Source organism: Pinus tabuliformis, chromosome 4_2 (assembly GCF_031772625.1).
Source record: "Pinus tabuliformis cultivar Carrire ecotype Pingquan chromosome 4_2, CPIR1, whole genome shotgun sequence".
Lineage (NCBI taxonomy): Eukaryota > Viridiplantae > Streptophyta > Pinopsida > Pinales > Pinaceae > Pinus > Pinus tabuliformis.
This window is the reverse complement of record NC_142304.1, coordinates 587,150,658-587,170,155: the sequence shown is the minus strand read 5'-3', so window position 1 is coordinate 587,170,155 and position 19,498 is coordinate 587,150,658. Positions and strand designations below refer to the sequence as shown.

The window sequence follows — 19,498 nt, the reverse complement described above, 5'->3', positions numbered from 1 at the left end:
CGCTTCTTAATATAGGTCTTCAAAAATTTACATCAATGGGAAGCTCCAACTTCCAAGATTTTCAACATCAACTGAAGGAGGCTCCAACCCCCTGCTTTATAGGCTCCAACTTGAAAGAAACTCCAACTCCTTGATTTATAGGCCCCAAGTTCCAAATAGAAGGACAATCCAACGCCCTGATTTACCAGCTCCAACTAGAAGGACACTCCAATGCCCTGATTTACCAACTCCAATTGGAAGGATGCTCCAATTCCGTACACAAGCTTCAACCTACCCTAGCACCACCCTACCACCCTGAAGTGTTCTTCAGCTCCAACCTAAAGGAGGCTCCACTCTCTATCTTGCACTAGCCTGCCACCCTCCAATTTACCACAGTGGACCATGTTTCACAATTTTCATACTGGATCCACTTGTGCTCAAAATCATAATAAATAACAAGAACAATTTGCTGACTTTGTCAATCTGCAACACTAGTACACGGTTGTCAACAACAATAACAACTTCCTCTACTCAAAATATCAAACCCTAGCTTCATCAAACTTTGTTAACCTTTGATCAAGTTTCATCAACCTGTCATTAACCATCCAGCCATATAACCCTGGTTCAATCAAGCACTATAAACCCTAACTTTCATCGGCTAACCACGCACGCCAATAACTCTGCTCAATAATTTCAGTGAAAACCTTCAACAATAACTCTGCTCATAATACAAGTCTACTCAACAGTCCATTACCAATCCGATTTCTGTAGTATAATACTTGTGAAACCCTAGCACTGATCAACAATCCCAAACAATGTCAAATCTACTCAATGTACTATTAGCATATTGTCCTCTGTCTCATACTCAATTTTACAATACTATAACTCTATCAACATCTAAGTCACCGGATTCGTCCTAAACCCCCTGCAGAACCCGAATCCGGCGAATCCAACACGATTCGGTCCGGATTCGTGTCCAAATCACAAGACACGTCGTGTCCGAGGGCGTGTCGCGATTTTCAAAAGCGTGTCACGATTTTAGGACACGTGTCTGGTTTCCAGGACTCGCTAAGCTCAGCGTGGGAATGAAAAGGGCGTGTTTGCTCATAAAAATTGTCATTTGGCAAGTGATTTGTGCTGTTGGCAAGTGATTTGTGTTGTTGGAGCAAGGAGTAAAGCATTCAGCAAGGAGAATCGACCAGGTAAGTTCTAATCTCATTGTTCAAACTTCAGTGTTTATGGTTTACGTTGAGCAGCTCCATTACCAGTCAAGCCCTTTGACAATCCTCGGTCTCGGTCTCCAGCTCCATTACCACTCCAATCACACTATTATTCAACGGTCAACCACTCCAATCGCAGCAAAGAAGGGTTATAAACTTATAAGTTGTGACTCGTGAGTTATATTGTTATCTATCAGCCGCTCAGCGTCTTCTAACTCATATGATAATAACAGTAGTGTCATGATCTTGATGGTCGAGTAACATTGTTAATAATAGAGACCGGTTATGGCAGTGAAATATTAAATATATGATGGTGTGAAGTGTCTTTATAAGACAAGTAGTAATCTACTTAACAATGAGACTGTTCTGTAACTAGATGACATTGCAGAACAGTGATCCCGATTGACATTCCTCTACAGAAATGGCATAGAGACTAACTTCTAATTTATGAGCTGTCATGAGACGTATAGAAGTATTTTGGAAGACTTGATAGTATAAAATTTAAATAAAACAGTGAGGGTATGGTCCAGCAAATAAAATTTTGTGCCAAACACCTACAGCAAAGTTATAACGAAACTTCCAAAGTTCCAAGTTGTATGATTGCTGTTCAGTGTTGGATTGATGGAAACCTTGCATTGTGAACATTTTGATCACAGAGCTAAGAGAATCGATGTTTCAAATCTTGAATGTTGTGAGCCTGTGACTCTTAAAATTGATTAATGCACAGTCAGTGACCAGATTAACATTATGTTACGTGGTGTAATGTCCTGAGGGGATTTTTTTCCCTTAGGGTTTAAGAAAATAAGAGAATATTGCACCAAAATTCCAGCACTTTTTCAACTATCTTTAATGACCATAAAGATACAGTAATAGGCAGATAAATAACATCAACAGTCCCTTAATTTATATTTCTCACAGTTTTACTTCCTAATGCAGTTATAGCATTTGGCAATTAGGAGCAGTAGTACCCAAGGAAATTGCATTTCAATTTTCTATTCATATTTGGTAAACATGAAACCAGGTCCTTATATATGGATTTAAGTTTTTAACCCAAAGTCTGTCAATAATTCATGAATCATACTACAGTCTACAACTAAATTACTAGTCACTGTACTAGTCAGTCACACTCATCCTCGGCCTCTCCTTCCACAGGATCAAACTGCAATCTTGGAGAAAACTTGGCTGCCCAAATACACTGAAATCCTGTACGAGCTTGGCATGTCTTTTGCAACCTTGAATTTCCAAAAGACATGCTAAAACTGTCTCTGTTCTAAGACTGGCATTTCACCTCCATTTTTTTGCATTTTTTACAGCAGTTTGTATATGATTTTCATTTTTTATTTACAAATTTGTGCATGCTTTGTAAGTTTGTTCATTTTTTTTACAGGTAACAGTGTTCATGGCTCAATCAAAGGCAGCAGCAGTTAGGGGGCAAAGGAAGGGCAAGAATGTCATGGGTAGAGATGCCCTTCCTCCCCCAATATCATCAGAGTCTGTTGCAAGTAATGTTGAGGGAAGAGAACTTAAAGACAATGATAAATATCCATTGTGGAAATATGTCACAAGAGAGGATGGGCCAGACAACAAGGGAAAGGGAGGAGGTAATGTGCAATGGAAATGCAATTTTTGTAACATTTCTTTCAAAAGCACATATTACCATGTGAAATCACATTTGTTGGCTTTACCTGGTTGTGGGATTGGATCTTGTAGAGCTATTACTTCACAAAAGAGAAAAGAATTGCAAAAGGAGGCCAATGTTGGTATGGAACATGTGGCATTGGCTTCAAAATCAAAAATAGCCAAGAATGAAGACCCCCTTCCATTTTTTAGGAAAGCCAACACCAAATTTCCATTTGAGAGTCCTACTTCTACTGGGGGACAAGCATCAAAAAGAAGATCACTTGGTCCAATGGACAAGATTTTCCAAAAAGAGAGACGGGAAGAGCTTGATCTCACCATTGCCTTCTTCTTCTATCAAAACTTCATATCATTTAATGTTGCACGTTCACCTTTATTTGTTGAGATGTGCCGAGCTCTAACTCAAGGGGCTCCAGCAGGGTATGTTCCCCCTGGGTCAGAGAAGCTGAGAACCACATTGTTGACGAAGGCAAAAAAAGAGGTGCAAAAAATGCTTGAGCCTATTGTGGCAACATGGCCAACATCTGGGGTTAGCATTGTTTCTGATGGATGGACAGATCCAGCATGATACCCAATCATCAACTTCATGGTGTCTTCCTTGAATGGTCCAGTTTTCATGAAAGCAGTGGATACACTTGGCGAATACAAGGATGCATAATTTATGGGTGAGTTATTTATTAAAGTTGTTGAAGATGTAGGTGTTGAATCTTGTGTGCAAATCATTACAGATAATGCACCAGTTTGCAAGGCTGTTAGCATGATTGTGGAAGCTAAATATCCACAAGTGTTTTGGACACCTTGCATTGTCCATTCATTGAACTTACACTGAAATCCATTGCTTCTGATGTGCTTTGGATTGGAAGCATTATTGAGGATGCAAGACATATCCGTAGCTTTGTGCAAAATCATACAAATGCCCTCACTATCTACAAGGAGTACAACAATCTATCATTGTTGAAGATTGCTAATACACGTTTGCATCTTCATTCATGATGTTGAAGAGGTTGAGGGAGGTCAAGACCGCTCTTGGGTCCATGGTTATTTCTGAGTTTTGGTCTTTTAGGAGAAAGACAAATCAGGCAGCCTCTAAAAGAGTGAAGGACACAGTGCTAGATGATGCTTGGTGGGAGAGGGTAGATCTAATTATTCGGATCATGGACCCTATCATTTCTTTGCTTCGAGTTGCAGATACAGACAAACCCATCCTAGGAGAGGTTTATGAGGGATGGGATTCCATGATTGAGTCTGTGAGGAGCATTATTCTACAGAGTGAGTGCCCCGAGTATGAGACATCAGCCTCTGCCTTCTGTGATACCATACAGGATATTCTTGTCAGCAGATGGGACAAGAATTGTACACCTTTACATTGTTTGGCTCACTCATTGAACCCCATATACTAGAGCCATGAGTGGTTGAATGGTGGACCTTCCAGCAGATTCCCTCCTCACATAGATGGTGAAATCTCACAGGGGAGGAAAGAGGCATTCAGGCGGATTTATCAGGATAGTGCATTGCTTGCTGAGGTGGAGGATGCCTTTGCAAAGTTTTCCACTGGCAGTGGTCGATTTGGAGGTTATGATGTGATTAGAGACAGGGGGGTTAAGAAGCCCTATTCTTGATGGGCAAATCATGGGGCAACAAGCCCTCCTCTTCAGCAGTTAGCCATGAGGCTCCTCTCTCAGGTGACTTCATCCTCTTGTTGCAAGAGGAATTGGAGCACATATGGGAATTTGCATAATGTGAAGAAGAGTAGGCTTGAGCAGTCCAGGGCAGAGACAATGGTGTATGTGCACACCAACCTTCGTCTTATTTACAAGCAGAGGGAAGAGTGGTTGAGGGGAAAGACAAAGATGTGGGATGTCTTTCCTGATGATATGGGTTGGACACCACTGTTGAGTTGGCATTAGCCAACATGGATCTCAGTGATCCAGTGCTAGACCCTGTTAGTTTTGATGACTTAGAGGGGTCAACCTCCATACCAGCAGATGCAGAGGCGACTATGGATACAAGGGAGGAGGATGCAGAGGAGAGCAGTGGGGACCATGATGATGGGGACAGTGATGCTGATTCTAATGTTGATTGATGCCTTGAGGCTTGTATACCTGTAGGTTGTAGTTGTTTTATATTTTCTATTTCTATTTGCCATTAGCATTGCACCAACACTACCTATGTAACACATTTTGATTTGATGACTTAATGAGAAAACTACAGTTGTCAGTGTGTTTATCTTACTATCTTGTAGTTGTAAGTTGTCTTTCAGTTATGAATTATGAATCATGATTTAAATTTTTAATAGATTTATCATTTATGTGACCAGTACCACTGACATTTATTTGAATTTTGTATGTACTATGCATGCTAATAGCTATAGATGAAGATCTATGTTTGAAATCAACAAATTTGTATCATTAATTAAAATTTGTGTAAGAAATATGATAATATCTAATTTTTAATATATATATATATATATATATATATATATATAGAATAATATATAACGTGTCCTATTCCGGGGGGTCAGCGTGTCCGAATCCGACACCACAAATCCCGAATCCTACGTGTCCCGAATCCCCGTGTCAAGTGACATAGATCAACATCAAACTCTGAACCTTTCACTGCCAAAACCACAACAACAACATATACATACTAACAACCTCTGTCCTTTGTACTCAACAAGCAACATCCTCATTCTCTACTCATGGAGGGAAAGACAATTTCAAAATTTAATTTTAAATTTTCATTTGGAGTCAAAAGTTTGGAGGCTGACTTGTCTTAGAGCCTTAATTTAATTAGGAGCCACAAAAAAAAAGTTCATTTGACCATCTCAGTAAACAGCCTTGAATAGACTAGGTCCCACATTTACCAAACGCATCATCTGACTTTAGGGATTTTGACCACATTCCGGGGCACAAACTTTGAAATTTGAATAGCCATATCTTCTCGACCGAGAGGGCCCACGGGACGTGCAACTTATTGTTAGAATCAGCACGTCGAGGGCTATCAAATGAAGGTAATCCTAAGCCCAAAAACCTTGATCTTTCTTGTCATTTTCTCCATCAAAGGTGAGGCTTCATGACCATACTGCAGGGGATTGCTTCCTTCTAGGGCTCCTTATCCATTGGAACTTCCAACTAATGCAATCCAAGACATGTATTAAGAGCGTTCAAGACCGATGTTAGCATCAATGACAACACCATTCAACAAAATGTAATGATGTATGTCATTTGTTCATTGCTATGTATAAGATTTCAATGATTCAAGTTGCAGTTCTCATATATTTTATTTTCCCTTCCCCCCCCCCCCCGCATGTTAGAGACCTCAATGTTCCATATGATGCTTCCTAGAATTTGGGGGCTGCTTCCACTTGTCCCTCAGAGACCTCAATGTCCCCTATGATGTTTCCTAGAATTCCAGGGGGGTGTGCTTCAACACATTCCTTGGATGCATTTCCCTGCTTCCATGTCCCCCCATCCTAGAAACTCGGTGCAACATTGATTGATACCCCTTTCTATCCTTCCCTCAGTTCTGCTCTCTTTCACTACTTTAATCATGCCATCCTTGATGGTTCCAAAAACATTGATAGAATTTTGGCAGGAAACCAACAAGGCCTGGAGCCTTGAGTGGGTGAAGCAGAAATAACTATTTCACTGACTTCTTTTGAAACTATTGTTATGAGATCTTTGTCATATTTTTTTATAATGTATTGGGAACATGGGAAATAACCTCTTCCTGAGCTTCCTCTCTACAAATGGTGGGTTCTGAAAAAAAATCATTGAAGATATTATGCACACGATCAGAAATTTCTTGAGCGCTAGAAGATTTGTTTCCACAGGTCTGAATAAGTTCTGGGATTTGGTTATTGCTTCTTGTAAGCCCATTTTAGAGAATTGTTTACTAGCTTATCCTTTTGAAATTAATGCTTCAGTATATTCACTTTCTTTAATCAGCATTTGGATATATGTCAATACTCGTGCAGCTTCTTTTCTTTTCTGGTTGGGTCTTTTCTGTGATTCCCCAACCATAATTTTACTTCTGATTTGCGATGTTCAAGTTTAAATTTTCATTTATAGAAGTGAGATCCATAAACATCAAGAAGTGAAAACCAAGAATGTTTTACCATATCAGAAAAAATCCTTCCATTGCTGTAGGTGTATATCCAGAAGTATGCTTTGGTTGCTTTGAAAGTGTTTTCAAACTTGCTAGGAGAGCACTTTATCAGATAAAAACAGCATTTATGATTTAGGTCTTCTAGCCACTCTTTTGTTTTGTTTGACATTTGGACAGCTCGGATTGGATGAATATCTGGCCTTGGGATCAATGTCAAGGCAAGGGAACTTGTCTTGTAAAGGGGCACTTGTCTTCTGAAGGTTGTTGGACATGTGGGGCTTCTTTTCTTTTTTGGTTGGGATCTTTTCTATGATTCCCCAATTGTTTGTGATTTGTGATGTTTATTTTTAGGTTCCCATTTATAGAAGCAAGATCCATAAACATCAAGAAGTAAAAACCAAGAATGTTTTACCATATCAGCAAACTCCTCGTCTTCCATCAAGATGAGATTGAAACAAAAGGGATAGGGCAGCTGGTCTTAGAAGATGATATCTTAAGAGAGATTGGATTATGATCTAAGAAAGCATGAGGAATGATGATGCAAAGGGAAACTTTACCATTCATAAAGAATTCCTGAACTAATAATATGTCCAGTCTTTCTGCTATAATCCTTTCCCCAACCTTCTATTTGTAATATCCCTTTTTGAATAGCAACTGCAGAGGGGACGACTTAGTAGCCTATCTTGATTCTTGTAGGCCTTAGTTTCTCTCTAAATAAAACATCATCTTGCAAGAAAATAAGAATTATACGCAAACGACAATTTACAGAGAGACCCGTGTCTCAACTCTATATTAACTCTTGTACATGATTACATGATGCAAAATCCCATAGCTTAGTGGTCTTGACTAATGCCAAACCCATACCCTTGTATATGATAGAATCCAGTGGAGATGCTACAATCTTGCCAGTCCTGAAATCCTGAAAACTGTTAATTCTGCTGAACTCTGAATTGAATGTAAAACTCTACTCTCTATTGAAGTCCAATCTGGTTGGAACCACTCTCAAACATCCTGAAACAATTAATGTCAATGTTAAAAATTTCAGTAAAAGTTGACATTCTCCTTTATCTTACCTCTGATAGAAAAGGTAAGATAAAGGAGAATGTCAACTTTTACTTTAAGAATTTAATATTCCCATTAATTACCAAGGTCACAAACTCCTCAAAGCTCAATCCCCTATCTCTGTTTTGTCTTAAAGGTTTGTTGGGCAAAAAATTGGTGGGGCAGAGGGAGCGAGCACCCAGGTGTCCCCCTTTCCTGGGGGGCTGTCTGACCTAAAGGGTTGTTGGAAAAAAAATTGGTGGGGGCAGAAGGAGTGAGCACCTAGGTGTACCCCTTTCCTGGGGGGCTCCTCAGACAGCCCCCTTTTTGGGAAACATACTCTCCACACTGGCAAAATGTTCCCCCATTTCGCAAAATGGAGTGCATGGGCAGACATTTCTTAAGGTGGCCCCCTTGTAACTGGAGTATTTAGCAGACTGGTTGCCAGTATTCGAAATGTGTGCAATAGAGCTTACCACTTCCTGTCAGTACCAATGGTGAGCAATGAACTGGGGGGGTAATTGGATGGATTCGGTGCAGTAAAGTCATTTCCAAAGATGCTGAGCATTGAAATCAAGGTGTGTTCTGTCTGTTCAGCTGAAGCATGGGAAGCAAGGGGTCTACATCCCAGTGGAACACTTAATATAATTTAAGATTCAGTGTAAATTGTAAGTACATATGCATAGAAAACCCATCAATTGCTAAGCCATGTCAGCAGATATATGTAATTTTTGTACTCAAATTAATGTTTCGAGAAACCAAAGAAACAATGAAAGACAGACAAAAAGCACAAAAAATTAGAGAAACCTTACCAAGTTGCTACATCTGTTGATACATTTCAAAGTGAAGAAAAAAAAGTAACTAACTGAGGCAGTAATTATCATTACATTCAAAAGATGATACAAATAATAGAACCCTTATTACCTCTTCCTCAGCTTTCTGGAGATTGCAATATCTTCTGTCACAAATTTTCCTGTAGTGTGACTCCCTTACCGCAAACGAATTGACTAGCCCACTAAGCGTGACCAGTTGCCGCTCAACTTCTTTCAACCTGACAAAAAACATTTGCCACATAATCCTTAAGCACACCAATGCTAACGCAAATAACCTTAACTAATTTAACTCTTGAGAAGAGAACAGTCTGACATATATCTTCATGATATATAAGGGCAGAATAATCATACTCTAATCTTACAGAACCATCACAGACAGCAATTAGTTGTAGTATCCACTAATGTGCATAAAAAAAAATCATGCAATCTGCAAAGACCAGAGTAAACACCAATGACCACTTTGGCAACCCATAATACTGGCCATATGCAGAAAATGCGACTTCTGTAAATCTTTTTGTGTCAGAAAATATTGATTGACTTGAACAGTTTACTTCAAGAATCTTGATCTCAAAAAGAAAAACTATAATCGTTTTTGCTAATATAATATTATAAATAGAATTTTCTTTTAATGCAAGTGAAGATGCCTTACAGATAGATGATAAAGATGTACTTTGGTAAAACAATAACTCAAACTTCAGTTGCCATGAATGATGTCATGTTTCAAGTGATGATAGAAAAACTGACAGTCAAATTTCATTACCTTAGGAAGTTGTGATGGAGTTTTTCCAATGCTGTTTCTTCAAACTTCAAAGATGCATCCATGACATTCCTAATATACCTTGCTAATTGCATTTCACTCTGCTTCTGATTCATTTCTAAGTCTGTGATGCAATCCTGAAGCTTTTGCACCTTTGCCTCAAAGAACTCTTTTTGTTTCTCTTTTTCCTTTACATGCATCAATGCCCACTCAAGTGATACTTCCTTCTGTTCAAGACATTCTTTGAGTAGAAATTTTTCATTTGTCTGATTTTCAATTTCTTTTTGAGCAAAGGTCAAGGCAATATCTTTCTCTGCAATGACTCTCTCAAGTTCCATTCTTTTTTCTTCCTCATTCATAATTTGATCCAAGGTTCTTTCCCTGTCTCTAATAGTTTCCTCAAGCATCACTTTCTCCTTCCTTGCTTCTTCCAAAGCATTTGAGGCTGCACTTGTACAATTTTTATTTTCTTGAACAGCTCTCTCCAGCAAAACAACTTGCTTCTTCAGCTCCTCCTGTTCGTTTGTCAATAAATTCAAGGTTCTCTCTTTTTTCTGTGTTAGAGTTTCAAGCAGACTATTTTGTTCCTTCAGCTCTTGGCATTCTTTCAGGGATTGCTGCAATAAATCTTGCTGCTTTTTATATTCATTTTCCTTCTCTTCTAGCTGTTTCTCCCTCAAAATAATTTGCTGCTTCTGATCTTCTTTTTCCTTCAGAGCTAAACTCAAAGTCCTCTCTTTGTCCCAAATAATATCTTCAAGCATATTTTTCTGCTCCCTCAGCTCTGCAGATTCTTTAATGGCCAAATTTAAGGACATAGTTTGGTCCTTGATAGTCTCTTCCAAACAAATTCTCAGTATGTCTATTTCATTCTTGTTTGTTGCTTTGATATCTTCCTTTTCATTTTCCAATTCTTCCATCTGCACCAGTAAGTAACCTTCTCTTGATGACTGTTCTAATCCTATACCATCAAATAACTCTTTGGATTCCTTTTCTTCCCCTGCAATGAGCTCCAGCATACTTCTATTATCATATTGCAATTCATCCTCCAACTCAGAAGTAATTGCAGACTCCTCATCTGAAAATCTTCTTGACTCCACCAATTGTTCATTCCCCTTAATAAATTCATCCAATTTTTTAGTCGTATAACCAAGCTTTCTTTTGAGTGCAGCTATCTCTCTGCCATTGCCTCTTTCTCTCAAGCATTGCCTCTTAAGCCTGTAAATCTCTTCTGTTTTTTCAGACAGGAGTATCTCTTTATCTCTTCTCAAAGCAGCCACCACTCTTATATAATGGGATATTAGTTGCTCTTTTGACATGCTTTTCAATGGTGACTCTAGAATAATATCTGCAGTCTCTACAGAGAAATTGTCTGACAGATATGGGTCTCTAGTAACATGGCCTTCAACAATCTTTGCTGTCCCATTAATGGCAGAATTGTCCTCCTGCATTGCCCAAATGTTTCTCTGAACATTGATTATGTCTTCTTTATTCCCTTCTGCAAGAAAAGATGGCAAACAAATGGCATTGGAATTCCTACTCAACGTTTTTGCTGACATCTCAAATTTCAACAGTTCTAGCTCTTGATGAGAACTAGAAATCTGTTTTTCTGATATCAGCTTTTCCCTGTAACATTTGGACTGAGGCAAGGACAAATCCAGAGAATTTTTTGTATCTGATCTTCCCACAAGATCATTATGCATTACCTGATGTTCAGTTTCTCCCCTCTTTTTACAATCTCTGACAGCATGCACTGTCTGCAGCGATTCATCATTCTGCCTCTGAAAAGCTGACATTGTTGAGTTCTTCTCCAAAATTGATCTCTCCAACAAAGCAATTTGTTCATCTTTTTCTAAAAGAATTCTTTCCAAGTCCTCAATCTGTGCATTTCTGTCTTTCAATGCAAGTTGTTCTTGCAAAACCTTGTTGCTAATTGAGAAGCAAATTGACTCATTTCCCATTTATATGCTATCGAGATCCTCATGTGAAAGACAATCCTGCTCTCCTTCGATTCAAATGTATTTCACAGGATTTCTATATGTCAATGGTCTTGTCATGTGATCTCACTCAAAGACAACAAATCTGAAATTCAAAGCTTCCATCAGACAAATGGATTATGTGACAGCTTTCAATCACTATACAGATTTCCCTGCATGGGTATAATATAAAAGGAAAACTGCTTGCTACAAAAAATGACTCAAAAGAAGGCCTGAAGTTCCTTCCAAACTGGAACCATTCAAAATACAAATGCACAGATATTCTTCCAAACTACTCATTCCCATCAAGTGCACTCCCAGTATAATAACCCTGTTAAAGATGAGCTCCCTTGAATGAAAATGAAAAATTAAGCTACCTGCCATTGGAAAAACAACACGGATTAGTTTTCAGATAATTAAGAGAAACTTTACATGCTTCAGCACAAGTAAATTGCATTAGTGACACACAGACAAGAATAATGCTTTATCAGATTAGCTGATACACTCCATTCTTGAGCAAGACAAAAGCACTTTGGTAAAAGTCTAGAGGTAACTGTGTCCTGGTCCTGTATTCTTCAAACTTCAGCATGATTTCAAATGCATAAAAATACCACAGGTAAATCGATCAGTTAAGTACATTCTTAATTGCAGGTGCTTTCACTACCCAGTTTGCTCAGGAAATCAATTGCGTAATTAGTCCATCTATCAACACATAAAATATATAATTTTTACAAATAACATAGACTTTAATAAGAATATATCAACTGAATTTCCAGTGTCCAATTGCATGTTATTGCTTAAATCAAGCTATAAAAGAAAATAACAGGATACAGGCAGCTTTGCTCAGGTAGATTAATTAAGAAAAAATTTAAGTAATACAGGCAGCTTTGCTCAGGTAGATTAATTAAGAAAAAATAAGTAATCTCACAAAACATATTGAAAAATTGTTACGTTCAGTTTTTTTTCTGGAATTTTCCGAGAGACCACTTGCTGCTGATTGTGAAATTAAGATAAGATTCACCTGGTTTCCTTGCTGCTTTGAACTAGTTTCTATCAAGCAATGATGTTAATGGAAAACTTCACTGAAACCTATCCTTTTTCTTGTGTTCTTAGCATGATTTAATCTAAAAGGGTAATATAGAGACTGTCCGTACTTGTCACCAAAGTAAGCTAAGCATTGAATGGAACAGGAGTGCATAGTCTAGTTAAGAGCTAGACAAAGGTCTCAAGTTCCATCTTGGTAACTTTTGGCTGATGTGGAAAGATATGGACAAGATCAAAGGGTTATTAGGGAATGGCAAAGTCTCCCTTCTAGATACTTTTTAAGCCTTTCCAGAGGAAGAAAAGAGTCAGGTTGTACTTGTTGCTCCTCTCTCCCAGAATTGATGGGATTGGAGCTAGAGTTATATGAAAAGATGATCTCTAGACCTTCTACTCAAAGTAAGCTAATAGATAGTGGAATCTCAACAATTACAAATATAAAGGGCAAAATAGAATGCAAGCTCTTTGGAGTGAAAGGTTTTCTTTAATATGAAGTTCCTTGCAGTCTTCCTTTACCAAAAATGACACCACTACTGCTGCTAAAGCAAATAACAACAAAAAATATGATAGGAGTGAACTGAAAAATTAGAAAATCAGAGACAAGAGAAAAGGTAATCGGGTATTTCCACTTGCAAAGCCAGCTTAATGGAGGAAAACTTGTCCAAGAAACCTTGTTGACTATATTTCTGAAACTGATTTACAAATGAGAAAGGGTAAATCACTGTTTGTCCCAAAAATGATAGAAACCCTACTAAAAGCTTAAGTTACTAATAAAGTAATAAGGCCCTTATTACATAAAAGTGGCTTTATACTATGATACTATGAATGCCTAGGAAAAAACATTATGTCGATTTGGGGTGGCATCGGATGTGCTCTAGCCTTGAAAATTGGTGGAGAGGCTAAAGCACATGAGATCTCCAAGACCCATAAATGGTTTGGGCAGAATCTAACCAGCTTGGGAAATATTAAAATAATTAATATTTTTAATGGAGTTACTAAGTCTAAACTTAGGAAAAATAAAATATTAATGTGAATTAATATAAAACTGAGTTAGAATGGTCCAAAAGTCATGGATCAAGCCAAATCTAATGTTCGGCGTTGATTAGAGATTTAATCTCGGCCGTTGATGGACCAATGAAAAAAGTATAAGAGGAGGCTTGAGGGTCAGATGGAGAATACACCGAGAGAGATCAAGAACTCGATTTTCTAGGGCAGGGTTTGATGAGGAAATTGAGTGAAGTAATCTGAGTTGCAGCTGAGGGGTAGTGAATACATAGCAAAGAGGGAGAGTTAGTACGGGAAGGATTAGCGCAGAAGTGAGGAGAAGGTTGACATAGAGCCAGAGGCCACGCAGAGCTAGCCAGAGGCCACGCAGAGCCAGCTACAGGCCACGCACAGCTAGCCAGAGGCCACACAGAGCCAGCCTGAGGCCACGCAAAGCCTAAGAAGGGCCAGCATGTGAGACGCAGAGGCTCCAAAGGCTGACGCAGAGCCTTGAGAGGCTGACGCTGAGCCAAATAAGCTGACGCTAGGTTGACGTTGGGCCAAGAGGCCGACGCAGACCCTAGAGGCAGCGCTGGGAGATTTCGTGGGACAGATTGGAGCTAGAGAGCTGGATAGGGTGGCGCAGTCCCTATCACAGTGATGCACAGCAGCAAAAGTTGCATTGTTGCGGTGGGATCGTTCATTCGGTGATTCACCGGAATATCTATCTTCGACTGAGAGGTACTACTGCCGAGGGCATTCTCTGTTGGGTGAGCCATTTCTGGCACCCTGGTTGTATTCTGAAACTGCATAATAATAAAACCCTCTGAATAGTTGCACCGGTTTTCCTGCATTGGATTTTTCTGGGAATATTAGTCCAAAAATAACGGTGTCACTTGTGTGCTTGTTTCTTTCAGTTTATGATCTGTATGTGTTGATACTATACTTGTATTTATTTTCAATATTTACATGGTAAATAACTTGTTAAGTAAATGAACAAGTAGGGAGAAATAAATCAAATAGTACAAGAAGAATTTCTAATGGATAGACTTAGAAATTCCAACACATTATCACAAGCTTGCAACAAAAATACAACCTAATTCCTAATAAAGATGTTGTGGTTATGTACACAACATTCAATTCATACACCGTGCTTCAAACTGAAGGAATGCTTCATAAAACAGGATTAATAGATGGAAATTGCAGCTACTGCAGAATCCAGAATATGTTGGCCATGTTTTTGGAGGTGCCTATTTGAACTTGAATAAAAGGCATTTTCCTAGGTACATTTATGTCACATTTTTACCAGCGACCTGTCTTCCTAGAGTATCCTTGGTGCTGCCCCAAGCCTGTTTCTAGTGTCTGGCATGTAATCAGCATGGTCACTCTTACTTCCTATGGCAAAAGAGATGTGCCACAACGTTTGAAGGTATGCCCAAAGAGACAGGAACTAAAGGGAATAAATTCTTGATTTTTAATTCTGTAGCTATTTAACTCATCTGAATTCCTTGAGAAAAGATTGTGAGAAGCTAGATGTACGATCTCGATCTCATGCACTTGCCTGCTTGCATGAGTAGGTAGGAGGGAGGCAGTTTAGATATAATGAAGACTCATCATATATTCTCACACTTTTTGAAAAGAAAAGTTCCATCCTCGTACACTCCAAACTTCAAACCAAGGTTGTGAGACTCTGATTCAGCAAAAATTCAGCCAACATGGAACTCAAAACAATTTGGCGACTTGATAAAACTTGGCTGAGGACTCGATGAAACTTGGCAAATACACTTTGCTAAGACTCAGCAAAACTTTACAAATATACCTGCAACACTCGCGGATGGCATGTGCAGGGAGGATCCTCAATTGATCCCAGACGAAAAATTAAATTGTCCTATGCCTTGCGATTAGGAATATCATCCAACAATCAGGCATAAGCTTATTCATCACTCTAGGGACTAAGGTTGGCAGTAGAAGTACAAGTTCAATCATTAACAGCAGTAGGAGATTCTGGTACAATCATCAAGTTGATGCACAAGAAAATCACCAGGCTGATTATAAACTCACCTGTATCATAGTTTGAGCTCAAAACAAGGCCACAAGAATTCAAACAACTTTTTTCTATCAAGTGATAAGGGGTTTTAATCACCAAGCTGACTCATTAGCTAACAATGCAACAAGGTTAAATAAAGGGAAGCTTCGGCCAATTAACCATCCAAGCCATTCCTGAATCAACCCTTTGAAATATGGCAATTAATTATGCCATATGTCTTTCACACACCAGTCCTTCCCTCAAGGCAATGCAATAAACTTGATGCTACCCAAGGCCCCCTTGCACATGTTTGAGCTCTTGGCGAAGGTGGTAACTAAAGTCTGAGGTTAAATACAGCCTAGTCAAGGTGGGATAATGGACTGTCTGACCTCTGCATGTTGAGAAGAATGCAGGCAGCTCTGTTCAATTCACCTTCACTCAGAAGTATCTTTGATTCTCAGGTTGGTGGTCGGCTCTGTTATCACTATGTTTGTTCTTTGAAAGCTAAGTTTGTTTATCTTCAGGAGTTGTCTGTTAGCACTTAGCACAGTAGTCATTCCCTGCCCTTGTCAAAATGGTATTGATTTTGAATATCTGGGGAAGGGTGTTTTAACTGCACAATTGGTGGGTCCGAAGCTCAATATTTTTCTCTTAGTAGCAGAAGCCAGAATTCAGAATCTCTTATGCATGTATATCGAGTGAATTGTCCTGAGCAAAGTGTTGATTCCCATCAAGCATTTTCAGGTTTAGGTTTGTCGGTTTGTAGAATTACCAGGAGACGGCTTTCTTTTCAGTTTACTGGAAGTAGTTTATCCACAATGGACCATCGTAGCTACAAAAGCTTAGGAAGATTCTCAGGACTCATGAAGAATTGACTTAAAGAAACAGTGTTTCTGTTTCTCTTTTACCTCAAAATTTCATGAATATGAGCAGCAATGTATCTCACAAGTTGTGGCTATTATGAGTAAGTAGTCTGTTACAGGTTAAGCAACAACTTGCCATTCTAGAATTTGAACAGGGATGCAAAGTCTATGACTTCCAATCAGCAGATGTCTGGCCAAGGGAAACAGAAAAGCAAGGTCACAGTGATTCACCTTATTGAAGGACTGAAGGCATAGAAATTGGATAGCAGGAGTCAGCACATACTGTCATTCGCCTGGAAGAGCTCACGAATCATCACAACTTCTGCTAGTTCAAGACTCGGCAACTCTGACAAGTATGAGAAGGGTTCAATGGGTTTTGGCAATTTCCATTTTCAGTCAAGTTTCAGGCCAAGTTTATACTGATTACCCGTTTCAGGATTGAGCTGGAGACACATAGAAAGTCTCAGGGGTCTTGACCAGGTCTCACAACACTGCTCGAAACTTGTTGTGTAGTGGTGGTTGAAACCAAGCCAACTATTATTAGGATACTGTGCCAACTTACAGTTACTTTGAATACTGTTGTTGCCAAAGGAACAGTAAATTGAACATCCAACTAAAAGAAGGGGAAAAAACTGAGTTTAATGAATCCCACTTTGCACAGGATTCTGTTGATCTACTATGCAAAGGATAATGTCAACTAAGGTCAACTAATATTTCAAGGTTTCGTTGAGTATTTTAGAGACCTACTGTAAGAAGTTTATTTGATTTTGAACTATTTCATGGAAACAGAAAGGTGAGGTCACAGTGATTCACCTTATTGAAGGATTGAAGGCATAGAAATTGGAGATCAGGAGTCAGCACATACTGTCACTGGCCTGGAAGAGGTCACGAATAATCACACCTTCTGCTAGTTTATGTTTACAAGGTTACAGTATCTTAAGTATCTTTTATAGATTATATAACAGTAGTAAAAGCACGGATGTTTTGCCAGTAGATATATATGATCTTTCTATGTTGTTTTGTACCTGTGCAAACAGCTTGAACTGTGAACGCATTATGTATGCTTTAAGAGTGTTGTTAGTTTTGCTACAACCATTTTTATCATAAAATTTACCTAGTTTCTGTTAAAAATTATATATACCTGCAATGCTCGCTTAAAGACTTGGCATATTTTCTTGGCAAGGCTCGGTTCAAGACTCGGCAACTCTGACAAGTTTGAGAAGGGTTCAATGGGTTTTGGCAATTTCCATTTTCAGTCAAGTTTCAGGCCAAGCTTATACTGATTACCCATTTCAGGATTGAGCTGGAGACACCTAGAAAGTCTCAGGGGTCTTGACCAGGTCTCACAACACTGCTCGAAACTTGTTGTGCAGTGGTAGTTGAAACCAAGCCAACTATTCTTAGGATACTGTGCCAACTTACAGTTACTTCGAATACTGTTGTTGCCAAAGGAACAGTAAATTGAACATCCAGCTAAAAGAAGGGGAAAAAACTGAATGGAATGAATCCCACTTTGCACAGGATTCTGTTGATCTACTCTGCAAAGGATAAGGTCAACTAAGATCGCTAATATTTCGAGGTTTCGTAGAGTATTTTAGAGACCTACTGTAAGAAGTTTATTTGATTTTGAGCTCTTTCATGGAAGGTACTTTATTTTAATTTACTCAAAGGTATCACCCGCTGACAAGGGACCTATATTGCACTCGAAAATATACATGTCCCTGAGAGTTCTTGAAGTACCTCCGAAGGTCAAAGATTGAAGACATATTCTATTTCATTTTTGTGCGAAGAGACCCTAATTGAGGCAGTGTTGTCCGTAACTTTAGATTTTTACAGCCGTTTTACTCTGCTAGCAATTAGATAAAAATTAAAGAAAACAATAGATAGCGATTAGACAAAAGATTAAAGAAAACAATATAAGTCTGTTAACTTACAGTTAGCCACGTTTTCATAGTGTTTTCCTCATTAGCAGGCTTGCTGCGATAGTTAGACATTTCTACGCATCAAATCTTTATTGCCTGAAGATCAGTTTGGTCGCCTTAAGGTAACTATAGCTTGAACTAACAGAAATCACTGTATTTCAATTAAAAAAAAGGCATGCGAAACATAATTTCCCTTATAAATTCACGATTATGCTCTCATGGAAACTGAGCTGCGTATTTCACAATAAGTAACGACAAAAGTTTATCCACCGGAAATGGTTAGCCGCCTTTAAATAAGGAAACGCTCGATTCCAGCACCTCCTAGCATCAATTAACCTGCAATTTACAGATGGTTCTTCTATCCCTGAGTGACAGCTATTAAACATTACAGAAATCTCTACAGTCTACATGCTCACTCAATTTAAACCAAAATCTTGCGGGAAAACTGGTACCTGACTCAACTCTTCCAATTTTTGTATGTATCTGCATTCACAACTGGATGTGACCGATTGTCCGAGGAAATAATCTTCATGGAGAATATTTCCTCATGGTTGAGGGTTTCGATCTCGAGATCTCTATATAGATGTGGGTTTGGTGGGACTGGGTTTCGTACTTTTAGTTTTCGTAGCGTGTTTGTTCATCGTTGATTTGTACCCAAAGAAGAGGGAAACTCTAAATAAGTTGACTGAAGCCGCCAATTTCGTCCGTATCACTAAATTGCTCGCTAACCTTTGGCCCCGCCGCGCTGAAGCATTTAGTTAAACTATAGTAAATACAGTTTACAACTGTCGGTCCATGCAAGCCCGACAAAATAATCTTCATAGAAGAGGCCGTCAACCGCTCCCGGGAGTCAGCACTGTGCCAGATAGCTGAAAAGTTCAATATTTTATGAATATTATGAATTTGATTTGCTTTTAGAATAGGTTAAGACCTTAATTTTCGGGGGGAAGTGTGACTTTTTAATTCCTTAAAAACTTATTTTTTCGGGGGGAAGTGTGATGTTTTAATTCCTTAAAAACTTATTTTTCGGGAATACTGACGGTGAAGAACAAGGTCCTTTGGTTAAAGCGTAAGCTTGCTTCATACAAATTATTATCGAGTTTAATTATGA

General features: G+C 38.8%; 1 protein-coding gene across 14 annotated transcripts in view; it reads right to left on the bottom strand.

Moving 5' to 3' along the window:
* The window catches only part of LOC149170663 (uncharacterized), a 157,231-nt gene that overhangs the window by 28,994 nt on the left and 108,739 nt on the right, over positions 1-19,498 (bottom strand). For 11 of the 14 annotated variants that reach the window (XM_089423972.1, XM_089423960.1, XM_089423965.1 and 8 more), the window contains exons 4-5: positions 9,579-11,928; positions 8,910-9,036 (exon numbers count right to left, since the gene is read on the bottom strand). In XM_089423972.1, coding sequence (XP_089280098.1) covers positions 8,910-9,036; positions 9,579-11,536 — 2,085 coding nt within the window. In that variant the 5' untranslated portion in view covers positions 11,537-11,928. The other 3 variants (XM_089423969.1, XM_089423971.1, XM_089423970.1) reach the window with 3 other exon arrangements.